This window comes from Protomyctophum bolini, assembly GCF_963924005.1.
Source record: "Protomyctophum bolini genome assembly, chromosome: 6".
NCBI lineage: Eukaryota > Metazoa > Chordata > Actinopteri > Myctophiformes > Myctophidae > Protomyctophum > Protomyctophum bolini.
The window spans coordinates 43,155,671-43,175,256 of NC_137867.1; the positions used below are offsets into that span (position 1 = coordinate 43,155,671).

The following is a 19,586-nucleotide window of genomic DNA, read 5'->3' on the forward strand; positions in this document are numbered from 1 at the left end:
ATGAATTCTCCATGTAAAATTTCATATTTTATAAATCTATAGGCCTATGCTGTGCATTAATTATTAAACTTCCCTAAAACAATCACTTGACGTTTTGAGCCAACTCTTGGAGTTGCAGCAGCATCCATGGCTATAACGACCTACTGTCTTGTAACCAAATGATGCTCTTTCAAGTGATACATGCGCACTCGCATCATGACCAATAGTGACCCGAATATTTCTCAAAGTACTAGACAATTCATGTCATACAGGAGACTAGAAAAATGCAATTCTGCGATTAGAAACCAAATGCTTTAAAAAAATATATATATATATATATATAATCAAAGTGTCATTGATTTCATGGAAACCTTTACTTGCATTAATTTATAACAGAGGAGGGTGGTAATCATGCAGGTTAAAATTCGTCATCATTATAGGAAGGCTATTTGGGGTTTTTTGGGGGGGGGGGGGGTTGTATTGTCTCTTGTTTTATTTCCTCTGTTTGTCGTCATGTATGTCTTGTATTTTAAAATGGAAAAAGCAGATAAAATATTATAAAAAAGGAAGGCTATTTGTAGGCCTAAGGTTCAACGTGGGCAAAAGTTTGGAACAAGAATTTATTTAAACATGCTTTAAAAAAAGGACGTCGTCAAGACTATATTCATACAGTTCCACTCAGCAGCACCTTACCTAATCATTTTGTTCATTCATTGAAGGAGTTGCTTGCAAAATAACGATCTGTTTTCATAAAGTAACGCCATTCGGGGGAAAGAGCTTGTGTTGTGCACAATGTAGGCTACAGGGCTGCCTCCGTGCCTCGCGTCCTCTGTAAGGGAATGGGGTGTAAACTTTCATCTAAGGCGGAGGGAGAGAGGGAGAGAGTTAGGGAGAGAGAGCTGCAGTGTGCGCTTGTCATTGCAGAGAGACAGATAGGTAGATTATCTATAGACAATAGACATACGGATAGACAGACAGACAGACAAGACAGGCATCCATGTTTTTGGAAGGACTCCGGTGAATGTGGCCCTGCTCCCAGCACACTTCAGACCCGATTACTACGATATTCTCAAGAATGAAACTGGACTTTAAAGAGCCGAATGAAGGTGGACGGTGGACCGTTCTCTGAACGGAATAACCCCCCTCTGCCGTGACAATTTATTGGGGCCTCTATAGAGATTGTTTTGGTAAACGTCTTTTGCCGCGGTGATGTTCTGGAAGAAAAATGAACATTCAGCACAGGGGAAAGTTTTACTGGACGGTGTTTTCGTTAAGAAGGTAAATTCGCCCGTCGCGTTAAAGGACGACCCGTATAAAAGTCTTGGCGATGCGGTCCTTTTGTTTCCAATGTTTGTATATTAGAGAGACAATAATTAACATCATCCCACATTGGCTGTTTAATTTAGTTCAAATGAAGGGCACCAACACGCATTGTGCATTCCACCCCCCCCGAAAAACGCAGCTTTTGGCAGCGCGTGAATACAGCTGTAATCACCGAGCGAGCCTCAAGTGCTTAAAATGGCCTGATCATAAGCGACACAATCAGGCTCCCTTTATGCTTCAAGATCAGCTGCAACTTGTGCACATTGTCTCTCTGTGAATAGACAGAGTCGACACCTCGATTGAGCCTCTTCACTTTGGAGATGATCGATTTTCGATTATACGGCTATTGAAATTAAGGATGTGGCGTGTCTTTTTTTCCTTTCTTTTTTTCTTGTTGGTGGCTCGGTGCCGCCGTTTGACTGACAGTTGAAATTGACACTTATGCATGGCTGTTGCCTCTCATTCTGCACCGTTTCAAGCCATCACTAATTGCAGGTATAGTCGGGTCCTTTCACTGCGTTTGATTGCATTGCAGTGCAGGGGGGGGGGGTGTGCACGTATAAGCCTGCATGCATCATGGCGCACAACAAGAGGATATAAAGATCGATCATAGTATTATTTAAAATTGCATCAACGTTAAATCTTTTTGTTTGCCCAAGGTTTAAATACGGGAGAAACTGCGCTGCTGGCTGTTTTTGGAGCGGGTTTTTGGAGCTGCCAGATAGAATGTAGGGATGATGATGATGGTGCGTAATGCTCCGAGCAGGGACCGGCTCCACCTTCTCTCCAAATAGGCTTGCAGTCTTCGAGACTCGAAAATGGTGAGTCCAGAAACAACATCTGGAGGACTTGGTTCTGTGACCTTGTTATATTTCTCTGTTTTCCGTTATAAATACTTGGCTATGAAAAAAAGAACATTTTTGTGCCATTTTTGGACTTGGGAAAGTTTGGCACGGCCGCTGCTGCATGTGATGCTTTGGGGTTTTATTGTAGAAGGCTCTTTCCACATGCAAGAGGAATATATTGTTGTTACATTTTGCATATAGCCATATATATAGGCCTACTATTTGCATTTATGGCCCACAATCAGGATGTTTTCAGTGCCTATCCTTCCATATAAAAAAGAGAAACGTAAAAAAAATATATATATAATATCTAAATAAATTGACATTAAATGTCTGCACTTACGTGTATAGAGAAAAAACAATCCCGTTTGTTCTAAACCAGTCTAAAGCGGAGGTGAAGAAGGAGCAGAGTGCGTCCAGTCCGGCGGAGGTCCCGTGCATGTGTCCCTCTCCGTCGGCCCAGTCTCCCGGCAGCAGCGCGCGGCCCTCCGGCACGAACCAGTGCGCCAGTTGTGGCATGGACATCCATGACCGATACATACTGAAGGTGAGAGCTTTAATATGCACTTAAAACAAGTGTCCAATTCAAAATTCCGAGAGTCTATATTTGGTTCCATTCTCCGAGTTGCCGAGGGTTTATAGGCCTTATATGCGAGCCTGCAGGGTGTTTCCTTCTAATTGTCAAATTGCCTATAATGACGGCATTAGGCGGCCATGGTAATCATGACTATAGTAATCATTATTAATTAAATAGTAATTTTGTTCCAACTGGCTGGCCCGTAAATGCATATGTATAGGCTCTAAGTTATACAAGTGTGACCTCCAGGTAAACAATTTGAACTGGCACGCGAGCTGTCTGGAGTGTTCCGTGTGCAGGGCGTCACTGCGGCAGCACAACACCTGCTACATCAAAAACAAAGAAATATTCTGCAAACTGGATTATTTCAGGTAAGTTATGTTTTTATTTTATAGTTTTTTTTATCATGCAGGATTAGTCATTTTATTCTACTTTGATCTGCGAATAATATTTATTGTTAGCCTATATATAGCCTAATTGCCTCTACTTTTTACAATGTTTTTTAAACTTGGCTATTGAAGACTTTGTTTTTAAAATGTATATAATTCAATATACGGTCATTTTGAATTCGGTATAGGCCTATACTAGGATATGGGCCTGTATGTCAAAATAGTGAAAATATAATAAATCGAGTATATAGGCTATTAAAGATGGTACCTTTTTGTTATGCTAATTTAGTCACGATGGCTCACGGATTTTTTTTTTCTCCACTTTTTTGTTTATTCAAGATTCAGGGTATACAGTAAATCAAAAGACATGTGACACACCCATATGAAACATATAAAAGAACAAAATATTGTGAGTCCATACACAAAATATTGTGGTAGCATAAAATAAAATAAAAAGTTACATAGTCCTATGCTAACATGGAAGCGACACTAATACAAACCACATAACCTGAATCAATCAAGTTTTGAAACAAAAACAAGACAAACGTACGACAAGACAAGACAAGACAGGACAAGACAAGGCTCACGGAATTTGATGGCCCATATTTTATTTAATTGCCCATTAAAAAAAACATTATACCTTTTCTTAAACTTTGTTAGCATTGGCCTCCCAATTATTTTTGTTGGATAATCCTGTCTTTATTTGCAAAGACATTCCAAACCAAAAACTATAGGCCTGTATATCTGACGTGTTTTTTATTTGATAATTATCTAAATTTACTCAATGCAAATTTAAATTTATTAAAATGGCATCACAATATTCTCATGTCTTACACTCTTTCGTTTGAGTATTTCTTTGAAGTGTTTCGTCATATACTCCCGAGTCCCGCCGCCCCGCACAGTCTGCACGCATATATTTTTTATGTCGTTGACTCGTTCATCTTGCGTCGCCACACAGTCTAACCATATCCCGTTTGCATTTGTTAATATAACTGTGGTCTGGACTACAAATGTAACCAAATGGACACAAACTAAATTAATTCTGATGGTTGTATATTGGCTATTATAGCCAATAGCCTATATAAAATGAAATGGACAGAGAAAAATATACATGATATTTATAATTTCATGAATCGTTTTATAAGTTTGCCCAAATTGGTATTTAATATTGAAATAAACAGTGAAAAGACAGGGCCACATTATATATGGCATGCCTATATACACAAGGATTATAACTATAATGAAGCAAGGATGATTCTTCTAAATTACCAAAAATATGATCTTGTCCACTGACCTGTGCTACATGTCTCTGATATACTAATGCCTTTTAGTGGCATGCATCTCAGAAGATGCTCCCAAGGGAGAGGCCTTTCATTTTGGGTGCAAAATGCTGCCCAGTGTAATGTCAAAGTGCAGCTGCTGCCCTGCAGTGTATAATATCAAAATGCTGCCCAGTGTATAATGTCAAAGTGCTGCCCAGTGTAATGTCAAAGTGCTGCTCAGTGTAATGTCAAAGTAATGTAATGTCATCAGCATGATCGAGTAACCACTGTCAACTTGACGTCTCTAAAGTCATGTCACAGGCACAATTATAATTATAATAATGATAAATTATTATGAAGCTGCAGCTCTGCAAGCTCATAACGTGACACAACGTTGATTTGCACTTTTAGATCAGCTATTTTTGCTATTTATCGTACGACAAGTTAATTTTTTTTATCCAAAATCCTTTTTAGTCAATCATGCGATCACGCAATGTTTTCATTTTTATGTTGTGTGCGAAAATTATAGCATCTTTGCTAAATACCGGTACTTTGCATTTATCTGCAATGTCCATCAATATGCTTTGTCCCGTCAAAGTAAACAAACAAAGTAATGTCAACCAGCTAGAGGTCATATAGTGACAGCGTTCCAACACAACCTTGACTGTATTCCCCTGCGTGCGTTTCTGTTCTCTCACAGTAGGTTCGGCACCAAGTGTGCCCAGTGTGGCCGCCAGGTGTATGCCAGCGACTGGGTGCGGCGGGCGCGCGGCAGCGTCTACCACCTGGCGTGCTTCGCCTGCTTCTCCTGCAAGAGGCAGCTGTCCACGGGCGAGGAGTTTGGGCTGGTGGAGGGCAGGGTGCTCTGCCGTAGCCACTATGACATCATGTTGGACAACCTGCGCAGGGCGGCAGAGAATGGTGCAACATCACCCCGTTTTCTCACCCCTTTTTGTGTTGATTGTGTTAATTGTATACACACAGTAAAGGATATATACCGGTAGGCACGTTGTCATGTACGCATGCATGCGTTGTGTTGTGTTGCGTGTTGCATATTGCATGTTGCATGTTGCGTTGTGTTTTGTTGTGTTGTGTTGTGTGAGGTTAGGTTAGGTTGTGACATCACACAGTATGGGTTACTTAAACTATTGTACATTGCTTTGCATTCATATTCATATATGCTGTGCTTCTTGTGCTGCTGGGCTCTTCAGGTTCATATTCATATTCATATAGAGGATGTTCTTCTTGTGCTGCTGTGCTCTTCAGGTACAGGGCTGACTTTAGAGGGGGCGTTGCCGTCAGATCAAGACTGTCAGCCCAAACCAGCCAAGAGAGCACGCACATCATTCACTGCAGAGCAACTACAGGTGAGCGGGCGTGTGCGCGTGTGTGTGTGTGTGTGTGTGTGTGTGTGTGTGTGTGTGTGTGTGTGTGTGTGTGTGTGTGTGTGTGTGTGTGTGTGTGTGTGTGTGTGTGTGTGTGTGTGTGTGTGTGTGTGTGTGTGTGTGTGTGTGTGTGTGTGTGTGTGTGTGTGTGTGTGTGTGTGTGTGTGTGTGTGTGTGTGTGTGTGTGTGTGTGTGTGTGTGTGTGTGTGTGTGTGTGTGTGTGTGTGTGTGTGTGTGTGTGTGTGTGTGTGTGTGTGTGTGTGTGTGTGTGTGTGTGTGTGTGTGTGTGTGTGCGTGCGATTGCGTGCATGTGCTTCTATTCTATTTTTTTACCTTTATACCTCTAGTCTAACCTATTTGACCACCAGCTGTCAGACACATATATCGACTTTGTGAAATCTATTGATTTGAACAGTGATCTTGTTCTATATATTTTTAGCATGCTATGCTTTATTTTGGATAAATCAACGTATAGAGAGAGAGAGACAGGAAACTAAGGGGCGAGAGTGAGAAGAGATGGAGAGACAAGACAGGCGCTCAACAATTGGATCATGTGGCCTGTGTGCCAACTGACTGAACAACCAGCCTCCATTTTCTGTGACTATATGCTAAAGCTGATGACCTGCATGCAGCTTGCATCTAAAAAAGTCCCCAAATGGGGCGATCAACGGTTGATGCTGCACTCGCGAACACAGACACATGAGGATCAGGAAGTGTCAAATCATTTAAAGTTATACTTTCCTTTGTGAAACATCAAAGTGAGAAGTCTGGCAGTGAATTTAAAACAAAGACACAAAATGTAAACGCCAACTCACGTAAATGTATAAATGTCCAACTCACCAGGGTCTCCTGCACGGCCAGATGTGTTAGAACGAGAACGGAATAAACCTTGACCCTTTTGGGTGGATCCAATCCACCCAATCATGAAAACTGATAATGAAACATGCTTATGCTCCGGTGGCGCAGTGGTGCTGTCCCTGCATGCCCATGCAGGTTTAGAATCCACGGTGGTGCAATGGGCTTTTTCGGGAAGCCGGGCAGGGAGCGTGATAATTGTCATTATGTACTCCTATATGCACTCCACTTGTCAGCGGGGAGTGTTGCGGGCGCCGTGCCGTTGTTTTTGTCAGTAAATGTCTATTTTAGTTTTAGTCATAGTCTCTTGAATAGTCACATTTTAGTCACACAATGTTTTAGTGTTTAGTCTAGTTTTAGTCGACTAAATATCATACAATTTCTGTCGACTAAATCTACAGGTGATTTAGACGACTAAAATGTATTTTGGCGGGCCTTAATGCCATAATGGCCAGCCAGATACAACAGCAGTGACAACACTGATATGTGTGTGAGGAGGAATCAATTGGCATAACGACTAAATGGCTACTCCTTTTTGTAATGTTTTTTTGTGGCTTTCGCCTTTATTTTTATTTTTTTATGGAGGGATAGACAGTATAGGCTGACAGGAAATGGGGGGGTGACATGCAGTGAAGGCTGTGGGGATCAGGAGTCGAACACGCGGCACACTGCCAGACTGGATTATACCAGCCAAGGTGCCTGGACCGCTGAGCCACGGCCAAGGCCAAGGGTATACTCTAAATAAAAATAATAATACAAAAATGAAACATGCTATATTGTTGCCGTGAGATATTGGCTCTGGTCAAATCTGATTTCATGACCTCAAGTGTGCTGCTTAAATTTGAAAGATTCAATATCAGAGATATTGAAAATATTATTATGTTAATTATATCCTTCAAGAATGTAAAGTGAAAATAATTGAGCAATATCATCTAGCCTCTTCTTGTCACTTTAACCTGTATGTCTGATTTCAGTAAATAGACATTTCCATAACATTGATTGATTGATTGAATACTTTATTAATCAGAAATGTAAACATTTAGGCTAAAAAGGATAGCACAAAAAAGTCCCAGGGACTTGTGGTCCTATATGTTTTCAATTCATCAAAAAATAATACATTTCATCAAATTCAAAACACTATTAGTCTCTATAGCCTCAAAGGAGAAAATGTCTGCAGTGCATGAATGTCACCTCCTTTTCTATGGGAACATTACCTCCCCCTGTGGTCTCCTGATAGATGGATTCTCAGGCCTGTTTTGAAAGAAGCCAGTGATGTTGGTGGCAGAGTAGTCCCGCAGTTCCCATCATTTGTTCTATAAATGGGTGTACCAGATCGTTGTCGCTCCCTCTAGTATCATGGCCGTGATGGTACTTTAATGGTGTTAAATAATGATGGTTGCTTCTATGTTATGATTGGGCCGAGCCCACTGCGTGGGCCGTGAGGATATTGTAAGTGGGCCCCCACTCTGCCATTCGGCTGCCGTTGTTAAGGGGTCAGATAGGTGGGCCGGGGACACTTTTGAGATTTCCAAGTGGGTCCTGATCCAGAAAAGTGTGCGAGTGCGTTTGGGAGTACCGTGCGTGCGTGCGTGCGTGCGTTTGCATGTGTATATGTTTGCATGCAGTGTACTGTACATGTTTTGGGGCTGGGGTTTGATTCAACATGTGTTTTTTTTGGGGGGGGGGGACTATCCTGGGTTGTGTCACTGATGGTGGTTGCCTGTATGGTTGCCTGTATGGTGTCACCCTGATGGTGGTTCCTGTATGGTGTCACCCTGATGGTGGTTCCTGTATGGTGTCACCCTGATGGTGGTTCCTGTATGGTGTCACCCTGATGGTGGTTCCTGTATGGTGTCACCGTGATGGTGGTTCCTGTATGGTGCATGTCACCGTGATGGTGGTTCCTGTATGGTGTCACGCTGATGGTGGTTCCTGTATGGTGTCACCGTGATGGTGGTTCCTGTATGGTGTCACCCTGATGGTGGTCTGTATGGTGTGTCACCCTGATGGTGGTTCCTGTATGGTGTGTCTCTGATGGTGGTTCCTGTATGGTGTGTCACCCTGATGGTGGTTCCTGTATGGTGTCACCCTGATGGTGGTCTGTATGGTGTGTCACCCTGATGGTGTTTCCTGTATGGTGTGTCACCCTGATGGTGGTCTGTATGGTGTGTCTCTGATGGTGGTTCCTGTATGGTGTGTCACCCTGATGGTGGTTCCTGTATGGTGTGTCTCTGATGGTGGTTCCTGTATGGTGTGTCACCCTGATGGTGGTTCCTGTATGGTGTGTCACCCTGATGGTGGTCACTGGTTCCTGTATGGTGTGTCACCCTGATGGTGGTTCCTGTATGGTGTGTCTCTGATGGTGTTTCCTGTATGGTGTGTCACCCTGATGGTGGTTCCTGTATGGTGTGTCACCCTGATGGTGGTTCCTGTATGGTGTGTCACTCTGATGGTGGTTCCTGTATGGTGTGTCACCCTGATGGTGGTTCCTGTATGGTGTGTCACCCTGATGGTGGTCTGTATGGTGTGTCACCCTGATGGTGGTTCCTGTATGGTGTGTCTCTGATGGTGGTTCCTGTATGGTGTGTCTCTGATGGTGGTTCCTGTATGGTGTGTCACCCTGATGGTGGTTCCTGTATGGTGTGTCTCTGATGGTGGTTCCTGTATGGTGTGTCTCTGATGGTGGTTCCTGTATGGTGTGTCACCCTGATGGTGGTTCCTGTATGGTGTGTCTCTGATGGTGGTTCCTGTATGGTGTGTCTCTGATGGTGGTTCCTGTATGGTGTGTCACCCTGATGGTGGTTCCTGTATGGTGTGTCACCCTGATGGTGGTTCCTGTATGGTGTGTCACCCTGATGGTGGTTCCTGTATGGTGTGTCACCCTGATGGTGGTTCCTGTATGGTGTGTCACCCTGATGGTGGTTCCTGTATGGTGTGTCACCCTGCAGGTGATGCAGGGACAGTTTTCCCAGGACAACAACCCCGACGCCCAGACCTTACAGAAGCTGGCAGAAATGACAGGTCTAAGCAGACGGGTCATACAAGTATGCAAAACAAACATCACCATATGGAATGTCGCAAAAAGATATTGTAGAATTAAGCAATGCTTTATCTTCTGTTGTTATTTAAGAGGTTAGGGATTATAGGGTTAGTCACTAGTTAGTAAGCGGATACATAAATTGCATATACTTTTTTCCAATACCCAATTACCCAATTGGATAAAACTGGTAACTCGATTACTAAACAACTAGAGAGACAGGGAGACCCCTGGTACACAACTCATTTTCATACTCTATGTATTGTCAATTTATTAAGATATTGTTGGGGGCTTCATTGTCTTTTAATTGTTTTCATTTAGTTTTAGTCACATTCTAGTCACGTGGAATGTTTTAGTGTTAGTCTAGTTTTAGTCGACAAAAATATCATACGATTTTAGTCGACAAAATCTACAGTTGATTTAGTCGACTAAAATTTATTTTGGCGGGCCTTGAGGCCGTTGTAATGGCTGAATTTACACTTGCTGAAAATAGCCAATCTACAAGCTCGCACGTGTAAAATGACTTTTACTTATACTGGATCTCTTGTCCACTAGTCCCTTCCTAACATAGTCTAGTTTTTATTTGTTGACGAAATTGAAAATATATTTAGTCTCAGTTTTAGTCATCATAGCTTATGGTTTCCATTTAGTTTTCATCAGTGAAAAAAAGGTAGTCGACGAACATTTCTCGTCATATTAGTCGACGAAATCAACACTGATTATACCAGCCTAGATAGTGCCCGGACTGCTATAGGCCGGCCCGGGCCATGTATTGTCAATTTATGCTCTCAGAGTTAAATTAACACTGAAGTCTTTACAGTCTACTTACTCTACTACAACATTTCCCCCCCCCCATAGGTGTGGTTTCAGAATTGCCGAGCACGGCACAAAAAGCACCCCCCGCAGCCTCACAGTTACCCACAGGGGGCGCCACACTCTCGCATGCCGCCTTCGCTGCCAGAGGACCTTCACTACTCACCGTTCAGCAGCCCAGACAGGCCTCACCTGCTGTCCCTGCACGGATACATAGACAGTGAGTCTCTTTTACCACTTACCCCCTGGGCACACCTTAGCGGACAGCCGCGGACAGAAGAAGCTGTCTTTTACGCCATTTCCGAGTTTTTAGACAGCTGGTGGATGGAAAAGAAGCTCCTCCTCCGCGGCTGACTGCCGCGGAGGAGAGCGTTTCCGGGAATCTGTCCGTCGCGGCAGTCAGCCAGGGGGTTACCAGTTACCACACCATCTAAAATGTTCAAAAATAGCAGATGTACAAGCTTGCATGCCCTGCTATTTTTAAATAGCCAACACTGAAATCTAAAATGACACACAGATGCTTTGAATAAAAAAAAAATAATAATAAGAAATTCAGAACATTTGTAAAAAGGTCTAAAAGAATGTTCTAAAATGTTCAAAATGATACAAAAACTAGATTGCTTACGTTTTATGAGCAGTTGTTAGTCAGGTTTCACCTGACAAATATCAAATAATTTCTAAAATATAAATACAATTTCAGAAATTTTCAGAAATAGTGACTCTCTACAATAGCTATCTACGAGCTCAAGGCGTGTCACAATGAGATACCATCACACAAGAACCTATAGGGCTTAAGTGGTTAATATTTATAATACGTTTGTCCCCTTTACTGACTGTAAATTTCAACATTTCAACTAATTCTGCAGCATTTTACCCATCCTAACTATTAGGAGCAGTGGGTGCGATTAATTTGCCACCCAGGGGAGCGTTTAGGTTAAGGTTAAGCATATCGCTCAGTGACACTTCAAAACATATAGACAGGGCAGACCAGGGGGACAATTAACTGCCGACCTTCTGATTACCAGAAGGCCTTATTAGGTTTGTGGGCATGGAATCAAACATAATTCTTGATTCTACACTTGTGGTATAATGTATCCAAAATATATTTAAAAAGAATATCACATTCACATTCCGGCCAATCACTTTTGGCGTTCACTATTTAAGTCCTCAGCCAATCAAATCATCGCTATGGGGTACACACAGACACACAAAGCTCGACATATAGGAGAAAAGTTCCTTTCCTGGAATCCCCGTGGGATTTGAACCTGGAGATTTAATTTGTACCACTACAGAATGGCCTGTCTAGCGGAGATGTATGCACTGTATGAACTTCAGGCAAACTACCTGTCAACCGGGTCTCCTACCCGGCACCAGGGTTTACATGTCTCAATGGACCACTGCAGATGTGCTAGTTACTGTAAATGGTATTAACATATAGTTACACTACTACCTTACAGATTGGTTAAAATAACATTTTATTTCTTAAAATAAGAGTTAATTTACCTCTGAGAGTTACAAATGGGTTAACCAAGAGGATGTAATGTCATTGTCTAGAATAGATCGTACCAGTTGAAACCCAACAAAGTGATCGTATTATAAATGTCTCATCATGTTCGTGACAGTTGAATTTGTTCTAATAGCATTTCATACATTATGGAAAAAAGGTTTAACTGCTAAATTCATGATGAACCATAAGGTGACTTCTCCAGACGTGTGTCCATTTCACGAAATCTCTTGCAAGTTTTCTTTAAAGTTATCAAACTAAATTCTAAAACCTTGAATGCCTCATGGATTTTATATTTTATATTTGAGGTTTTGTTAAACCGAAGTATAGATGATATGATATGATGCGCGACCGATAGCTGGGTGTTTAGGGCAGGGATACCTTAGCTTATAGGCACCAGAAAGGACCACAAAGGAGGGTGATCACTGGCACACTGGCATAAGTGCAAGAGAGAGTATTTATGGTTTAAAATAAACTATTACTAAAAAATGTAGTCAAATAAATATGTAAATTACATCCTGATCATTCCACATTCATTAAAACTCTGAACTCTGACTGGGGAGGGAGTCTGGGAGAGATTGGAGGGTTATTGTTCTATAGTCTAATCATTATAACAATATGAAAGTAACAATGTGAATGCATGCAGTGCTAAAAAAAAAGGAAAAAAACATTTAGCCCATAGTACTTAATCTCTCTTCTCTATTCCACGCGTAGGTCACCCCTTCTCGGTGTTGACCGCCCCCAACCACCTCGCCCATCCGTCTATGTCCTTACCCCAGCTGCCCATCAGCCGCTGACCCCCTGGCCCGACGAGTGAAGCACAATTTATACTTCGTCGTACGCCGACGCCGACGGAGCATAAATCAGGCTCGAGTGGCCTCCGCTGTCTGCTCGCCATCCTCTCATCATGGATGAGTTGAATTCGACGTCCGCTCTCCGTCTTGCGAGTGCACTCCTCCTCCCAGGACTGCAGCCAGCGGGTCATTTTCAAAACTGTGGATTCCTAATTAGATCCGACAGATTTTTGGTGATTGGGAGGCACACGACCTGAGAGTCGGAGGACTAGAAAGAGGATCATTCTTTCCCCCCCCCCCCACCCCCCCACTTTTAAACGGACGTCAAACATTCCACCTCACCTGGATTTCGTATTTGTATATTTTTTATTTTTTTCAATTGCTCACCTTCCCACACAAGGTATTTTCATGCATCAAACATGAGCTACAATATAAAAATAAAAAAAAGATGATAACGTTAATAATAACGTTAATAATAATAACAACGTTGTAGCGCTGTTTAAGCCTCCATGTTTCTTTATATTTCTGTGTCGTTGTTCAGGACATTTGCAGCTTTATGGTTGTACATTGTTTTATTGTTGTCCAAGAAGAGAAACTCCTTTTATTTATTCAGAAGAAGAACAAAAGAAAATCACGAAAAGCACTTTTAAAATATGTCTTGAAATGGAATAATTCAATGATTGTACATTTTAAATACTGCCTACAATTGAATAAAAATGTATGTGAATTGTTATGACGAGTGGTTAAATAGTGTGGGATCAGTTTGTCATTACAGTGGCCAAGGAACAGGCAGCATTATGTTTGACCGAAAACTCACAATGTAATCATACAAACAGAAGAACAAACCAATGTACAGAGAGAGAGAGAGAGAGACAGTGAGTGAGGGAGAGAGGGACACACATACACTGTAAATGTTTCATTAACTATAAATGTGTAAAGATCTCAACCTTAAAGTAACACTCGTGATTCTGCTGTGTACACATTCATCGAAAGCGATAATGACACCACATTATACATTCACGGCTACTACAGCATATACAGTACATTAGGCTACATGCTGTATAGCCTATGTACAGTATGTATACAAAATACATGCATACTTCTAAAATGTATAGTATCCTCAGAGGAATGTAACCAAATGGACCTGTACACTCTGAGATTGTACAAATGTAACCAAATGGACCTGTACAGGTTTGTACAATGTCAGCGTTAGTTTAATGAGGTGTACAGCAAACTTGACAATTGGATTAAAAACTCTTACATTTTGTTTAAAAGTTCGAGCTCTGTATTTTGATAGTAATCGATTTTACGCAACCATCAATTCCAGTTTCACTGTATCCTGTGTGAGTATTCTTTCCTGATTATTTTATGTTTGGTATCCCAACATAAAAATGTAATTTATGTTTACTAAATAGCTGGAGAGATCTGTGTTACTGAACACACAGCAGTGATTGTATACTAATTTGATTGTACACTTACAGTAGGTGTACAATCAGAAGGCTCTGATAACTTTATACACTGAGTAATAATCATGCATGGTAAATAATCTAGTTAAGTCTTTGGATTTGATGAGAACAGCGATTAATGTGTAGGTGAGAGTAAAACCCTTCTAATTGTTTTCACAAGTCTAGGCGTATTGATTAGGCAGTTTGCTGGCTTTCACAAGCCGTTTTAAAGGCGATGATGTGTTTGTCACAGTGATTGCCTGCAGGACCCGCAAGCTAACAAGGAATAATTATGGCTAAGACAATGTTACGGTAACAGTTTCATGTCTATAATGCATTGTAAACATACTTACCGCAAATTATTATGATCCATTATAATTTGTTTGTAGCAATAATAGTCAATAATACCCAAAATGGTTTATAAAAGAATCACAACCCATAAAGTATTTTATAATGATATGTATATGGTATGTATGTACGTATATGGTCAAGTATAAATGCATTACACTACTTATAACATTGTAAGATTTGTTATAAGCACTCAGTTCATATAAGTACAATGCTTTATATCAATGATAATAACAAACATTTATAATGTATTGTGTTATTTTTATTGTTATAAAGAATATTTAGGAGTGCTTTTAACAATAATTAAGATGTTGTATTTTCTAATGCAAATAAGTCTGTTTACATTGCATTATAGACATGGGCTTCATAGAAAGTGTTGTCAATCTTTTGTTGAGATCAATGCACTTTTTTTAAGGGCAGCAACAACATGTGTAATAGTCAATTGCCAATAGTACAGTAGATTTGGATGAATATCCCAGGCAACTCATGAGCATCTGGATGGATTGTTATCTCAACCGGTCCTCAGTGAGATTTAAACGCTCACATACTCAATGCTTCCCCTCCAACACCAATATAAAATCCAGCAGGGAGCAATTATTCCAAAAACTATCATGCCATTGTGATCAAGAAGCTTTGGGGTAGAAAGGCAATACAGTCATTGTCTGAACTAATTAAGGCCAGTCTTGCTGTAGGATCAAAAATATGTCATAGTGTTTCACAGCAAAATCCTGTGTGTTCGTTTGACTCTGGGAGGATGGAAATGTCCCCTTTACTCTGCAGGATTATCTGGCCTCTTCAGGACAGGAAAAACAGCATTATTTCCATGTTGAGATAACCATGTATTTTCTTCTTCTTCTTCTTCTTTTGAAGGGAAAAAGATTACAGTGGGGTTTGAATTATTTTCAAAAGCCACAGAGTCAAATTTCAAGTAAAAGTAGGAAATTAGTACTTTTGGATTTGGGGGTGGGAAAGCCACATGCATTGTTGCCACATCTGTAACTCTGAGAGTGTACAAATGGACCCTTATTTGGTTCAATCTTTACGCTTTACTCGGAGTTAAGTTGAGTGTAAAGGAGCTGGAAAGTGAGAAACATGACTGTGTGACCCAACGATGGCACATGGAATACGCAACAAGTACAGCTACTATACTGTAGATAATGCCCCCTTTATACCGCACACTCAGATTTAATTAAAGATAGCCAAGGTTTATAGCTTGGCCAGGTCAGGTGTGTGTGTGTGTGTGTGTGTGTGTGTGTGTGTGTGTGTGTGTGTGTGTGTGTGTGTGTGTGTGTGTGTGTGTGTGTGTGTGTGTGTGTGTGTGTGTGTGTGTGTGTGTGTGTGCGCGTGCCTGTGTGCGTGCCTGTGTGTGTGCGTGCGTGCGTACACTTGTGTGTGAGTGAAGTGCTGAAGAAGTGCTGAAGACAACGCAGTGTCAATGTCTTAACCACATGAACCCTACCATCCCTATTCTGGCCTGGGGGAGAACATTTGTGTTGAAAATAGAATCAGACATGTTATGTGTAGATGTAGATCAGACATGTTATGTGACGAGATCATCTGGTGTAGAGGTAAAAAGGAAAGGACCAAATACAGTACAGAGCCCTGTTGGTCCCAGGTCACCTCTGTGGGGTTCAAGTGGTTATAGGGGAAAATGGGAACACTTGTTTGAAAAGCATCAGAACATTATATAGGCTGATAGTCTGCAGCCCAGCCCTTTGGTATAGGCTACCGAGAACTAAAACCATGAGAGTTATACCTCCGTGTGTGACGGACAGCTATAAATACACGAACAAAGAGCTATCTTCATATTGCCGTCATGCAGAGCTGAGAGAGATGATTATCACGCCGACATATTTCGGGCTGACCGCCAACAGAACACCATAAACGTATATTTCTCCATCATTAAAGTCTCAAAGATACGAGTGGCCCCTGAGGCAGTGTTTAGGCAGCTCTCTCTCCCTCCCTCACTCTCTCTCTCTCTCTCTCTCTCTCCCTCTCTCTTTCTCTCTCTCTCTCTCTCCACGCTCAAGCATCTCAGAGCGTTCTAAGCCGCCCAGTTTTGTCATAATGTCATGCGTCTGGCCCCGATGATTGGCAGCCTCAAGTGGTTGCAGATGAAAGCGGGGGCCCCCCATGCTAATGAATAGAGCCCTGATTGCACAGTGCTCTTCGAGTGGTGAATTACACATCCACTGCAGTGCCCCTCTCGTTCTCTGCATATTCACGCTGATGATGAGCCCTCTTCTTTACAACAGTCAACAACATCTACAAAAAAACTGAACAGCCATCATGCCATCTTCATCATCTCCTCCTCTTCCTCCTCGACTTTATTTCAAGATGCTCCCGGCGGGGGGGTGTGGGGGCGGGGGGGTCTCAGATCTCGTTCATCTGCCTGCCGCTTGTGTCTTTCCTCGTGCGAGTGGAAAACCTGCATCTGCTTCTGTTATTTGATTCACTGCACTTGAACCCTAGCGCATCCCTATATTCTGGGCCAGTCATATAATTGGTGAACCTTTGACGGAAATATATAAGCAAGGATTCGGTGAAAAGAGAAATAAAAACGAGTCGACCCAGGATAGATCCCTGGGGGATCCCGGTCAACAAATTATATACTGTATAGGCATTAAGTATGGTTGAAATGACGACATCCACTGTCATTCAGTCAGAGTAGGCTACGGGCCAGTGATTCTCAACCTTTCATGGATCCCAATTTGATACGAGTTCCATCTCTTGGAACTTTGACGGTGGGACCACAATCTACGCTGTAAAATCCACAATTTTGGAACCACATATACATTTAATTTGGTTCCTAACTGTCAATCAGTTACCCGGGGACCCCCTGGAACGCAAACCAAGGACCCCTGAGAGTCCGCAAACCCCACGTTGAGAACCAGTGGGCTATACACAAATAGATGATTGCCCTCCTGTGTTAAATAATACGTTTGACCTGCAGGGATGGATTTAGACTCAAGGAGGGAGGCCACCGGGGCCCCGGGGCCAATTATAGCCCCATGTGGTCGTGCAAACTCACTATTGTTGTACAGTATGGTATGTGTAGGTTCAGGAAAGCACCTGTAGATATTTTATCATATACAGATTTAGCTATAACATACAGTATATACACACACACACACACACACACACACACACACACACACACACACACACACACACACACACACACACACACACACACACACACACACTTGGCAGCTCTATAGTCAGATGACTATTTAGGAGGGGGCTTGTACTGTAGGCTGAAGGGCTCACATATTTGAGTGTTCGAATGTATATTTACATTTAAGTAAATTGTCGATGGGCCTCATGGCCCTGGGCTGCAGGGTTCCCTGGGGCCCTGCCTGGACCCACTGGCCCTGCCCATAATCCTTCTATGTGTTTGACACCCTGGTTGTTGAAATTAGCTTCCAGGCATATATATCTGCACTGTAGAGTGTAGACTAACCCACCGCAAACTGCAGGGTAAGGACCTTCACCGACCTCTTTCGCTGTCAACTTGTTATATGGGGCTCATTTTAACCTCATATTTAAAATATTCTCAGCGCGTGTCGTCATTCACCCTGCATTTTCCTTCATGGGATGATGAGGCAGGAGGAACTTGCAGTTTGGAGAAGTTCTCTCATGCACGGATTTCATGTCCAGACGGACGGTGACTGGATTTGGGGGCACTTTAGTTTCAAACTAGTATAAACTATAGCTGGGGTCTTATAGAAAAGAGCAAGTGGTATGGACGGTTAACACTATGACCGAACAGTTTCACAGGAGGAATTCTCTCATTTTGCTCATTTAGACCGAGCTGACCACACTGCATTTACATTGAGGCACAGTGTTTTGTTTAAATTTGGACATTATACAGGCCCACCATTTAACCCCGACCATAAATGCTGTACACAACTCTATACAGTATCTAGTTTCCAAACAGAGGAAAGTTAAAAATGAATTTATCTTACTCCGAACCATATAGGCCTGCTATACATACTGTGCTATATAAATTCTGAAAAATATACAAAAAGACCTTTGATGTGTAAACTATGGCCCTTACAGTAGCACAATGAATGCAGGCGTGGAAGAACTGATGAAAAGCAAGGAAATAGGTAAAACAAATGATTCACTTTGCCCAGGCTCACGGCCATTGCGGCACTATGCAAAAATAAACAGCCAGCTCCGTAGCAGGGTTCCCAAAATGTGTTTATTTTTGGAGATGGCAGCAGCTTTTGATACATTATTGCACTTCAGCTTGATTCATGACAAGCTGGACCGGGGCTGTGAATCATTCACTAGTCTGACATCTTGGAAGCATCAGTGTCATATTGGGGGCCGCCTTGTGTGAGACTGGCGCGGGGACAGACCGACGGAGACTCTCACCATCTGGCAGACTTTGGGGTCTTGTGTGCCACGGCGCTGCCAGACAGCCTTTCAGCTGCAGACGTCACCAAACCTCTCAAGCCGGTGGAGAAAGAGGAGGACTCACCATCAAGCACTCTCGTTTGTCAAAATTACAGTCATCATCACGGGGCAGCCCAGTTGCAGCGCTGATGTGATTCTTTCTCACTGCAGTCCATCTGTCACTGTACTGTAAATGGCTTTTTGTTTGGTCTCTCCATGAAATAAAGTTGAAAAGGAGCTAATCTAGTCTATACTATGCAGTAGCTCCTTTTCCCCAGAAGGTGATGCTGCATCCTCGTGGCTGAAGATGAATTCAGGCCTGGTAAACAATGAGCATACTGGATAAGTGGATAGCAACTGCGGACCCGCATGCACTGTGTAGGTATTCACATTACAAGCTGTGTGATTGTTATCTTTCAATACTGAATAGGATACAAGCCCTAGGAATGTAACCGAATTGCAACCCTGAAATCAAATCTGTTTTGATTGTTTAATTATTGTCTCGATTTGATCACTTAAGGCCTCAAGGCAGAGTGTGTGTGTGTGTGTGTGTGTGTGTGTGTGTGCTGAGGACCATGCTACTTAACCAGGTCATTGTTTTTGTTTGGTCAGCCTGGGGGATGTAT

General features: G+C 42.2%; 1 protein-coding gene across 5 annotated transcripts; it reads left to right on the top strand.

Moving 5' to 3' along the window:
- The first annotated feature begins 831 nt into the window (after positions 1-831).
- On the top strand, positions 832-13,496 carry LOC308316739 (LIM/homeobox protein Lhx6-like). Of its 5 annotated transcripts, none has more exons than XM_080765487.1 (9): positions 832-1,257; positions 1,962-2,123; positions 2,530-2,694; positions 2,974-3,095; positions 5,076-5,375; positions 5,642-5,742; positions 9,564-9,659; positions 10,511-10,685; positions 12,684-13,496. In XM_080765487.1, exons 2-9 carry the CDS (start codon positions 2,121-2,123, stop codon positions 12,784-12,786), a joined length of 1,065 nt encoding a protein of 354 aa, XP_080621613.1. In that variant the 5' UTR covers positions 832-1,257; positions 1,962-2,120; the 3' UTR covers positions 12,787-13,496. The 5 variants fall into 5 exon arrangements, with proteins under 5 accessions (XP_080621613.1, XP_080621614.1, XP_080621611.1 ...); XM_080765488.1 differs by lacking the exon at positions 832-1,257 and adding an exon at positions 1,271-1,797; XM_080765485.1 differs by lacking the exons at positions 832-1,257; positions 1,962-2,123 and adding an exon at positions 2,136-2,270.
- The last annotated feature ends 6,090 nt before the right edge of the window (positions 13,497-19,586 follow it).

Coding starts and splice junctions, on each gene's coding strand:
- LOC308316739 (XM_080765485.1), top strand. CDS start 2,205: ATGAAAAAAAGAACATTTTTGTGCCATTTTTGGACTTGGGAAAGTTTG. Junction 5,743..9,563: donor TCACTGCAGAGCAACTACAG/GTGAGCGGGCGT, acceptor GTCACCCTGCAG/GTGATGCAGGGACAGTTTTC. Junction 9,660..10,510: donor TAAGCAGACGGGTCATACAA/GTATGCAAAACA, acceptor CCCCCCCCATAG/GTGTGGTTTCAGAATTGCCG.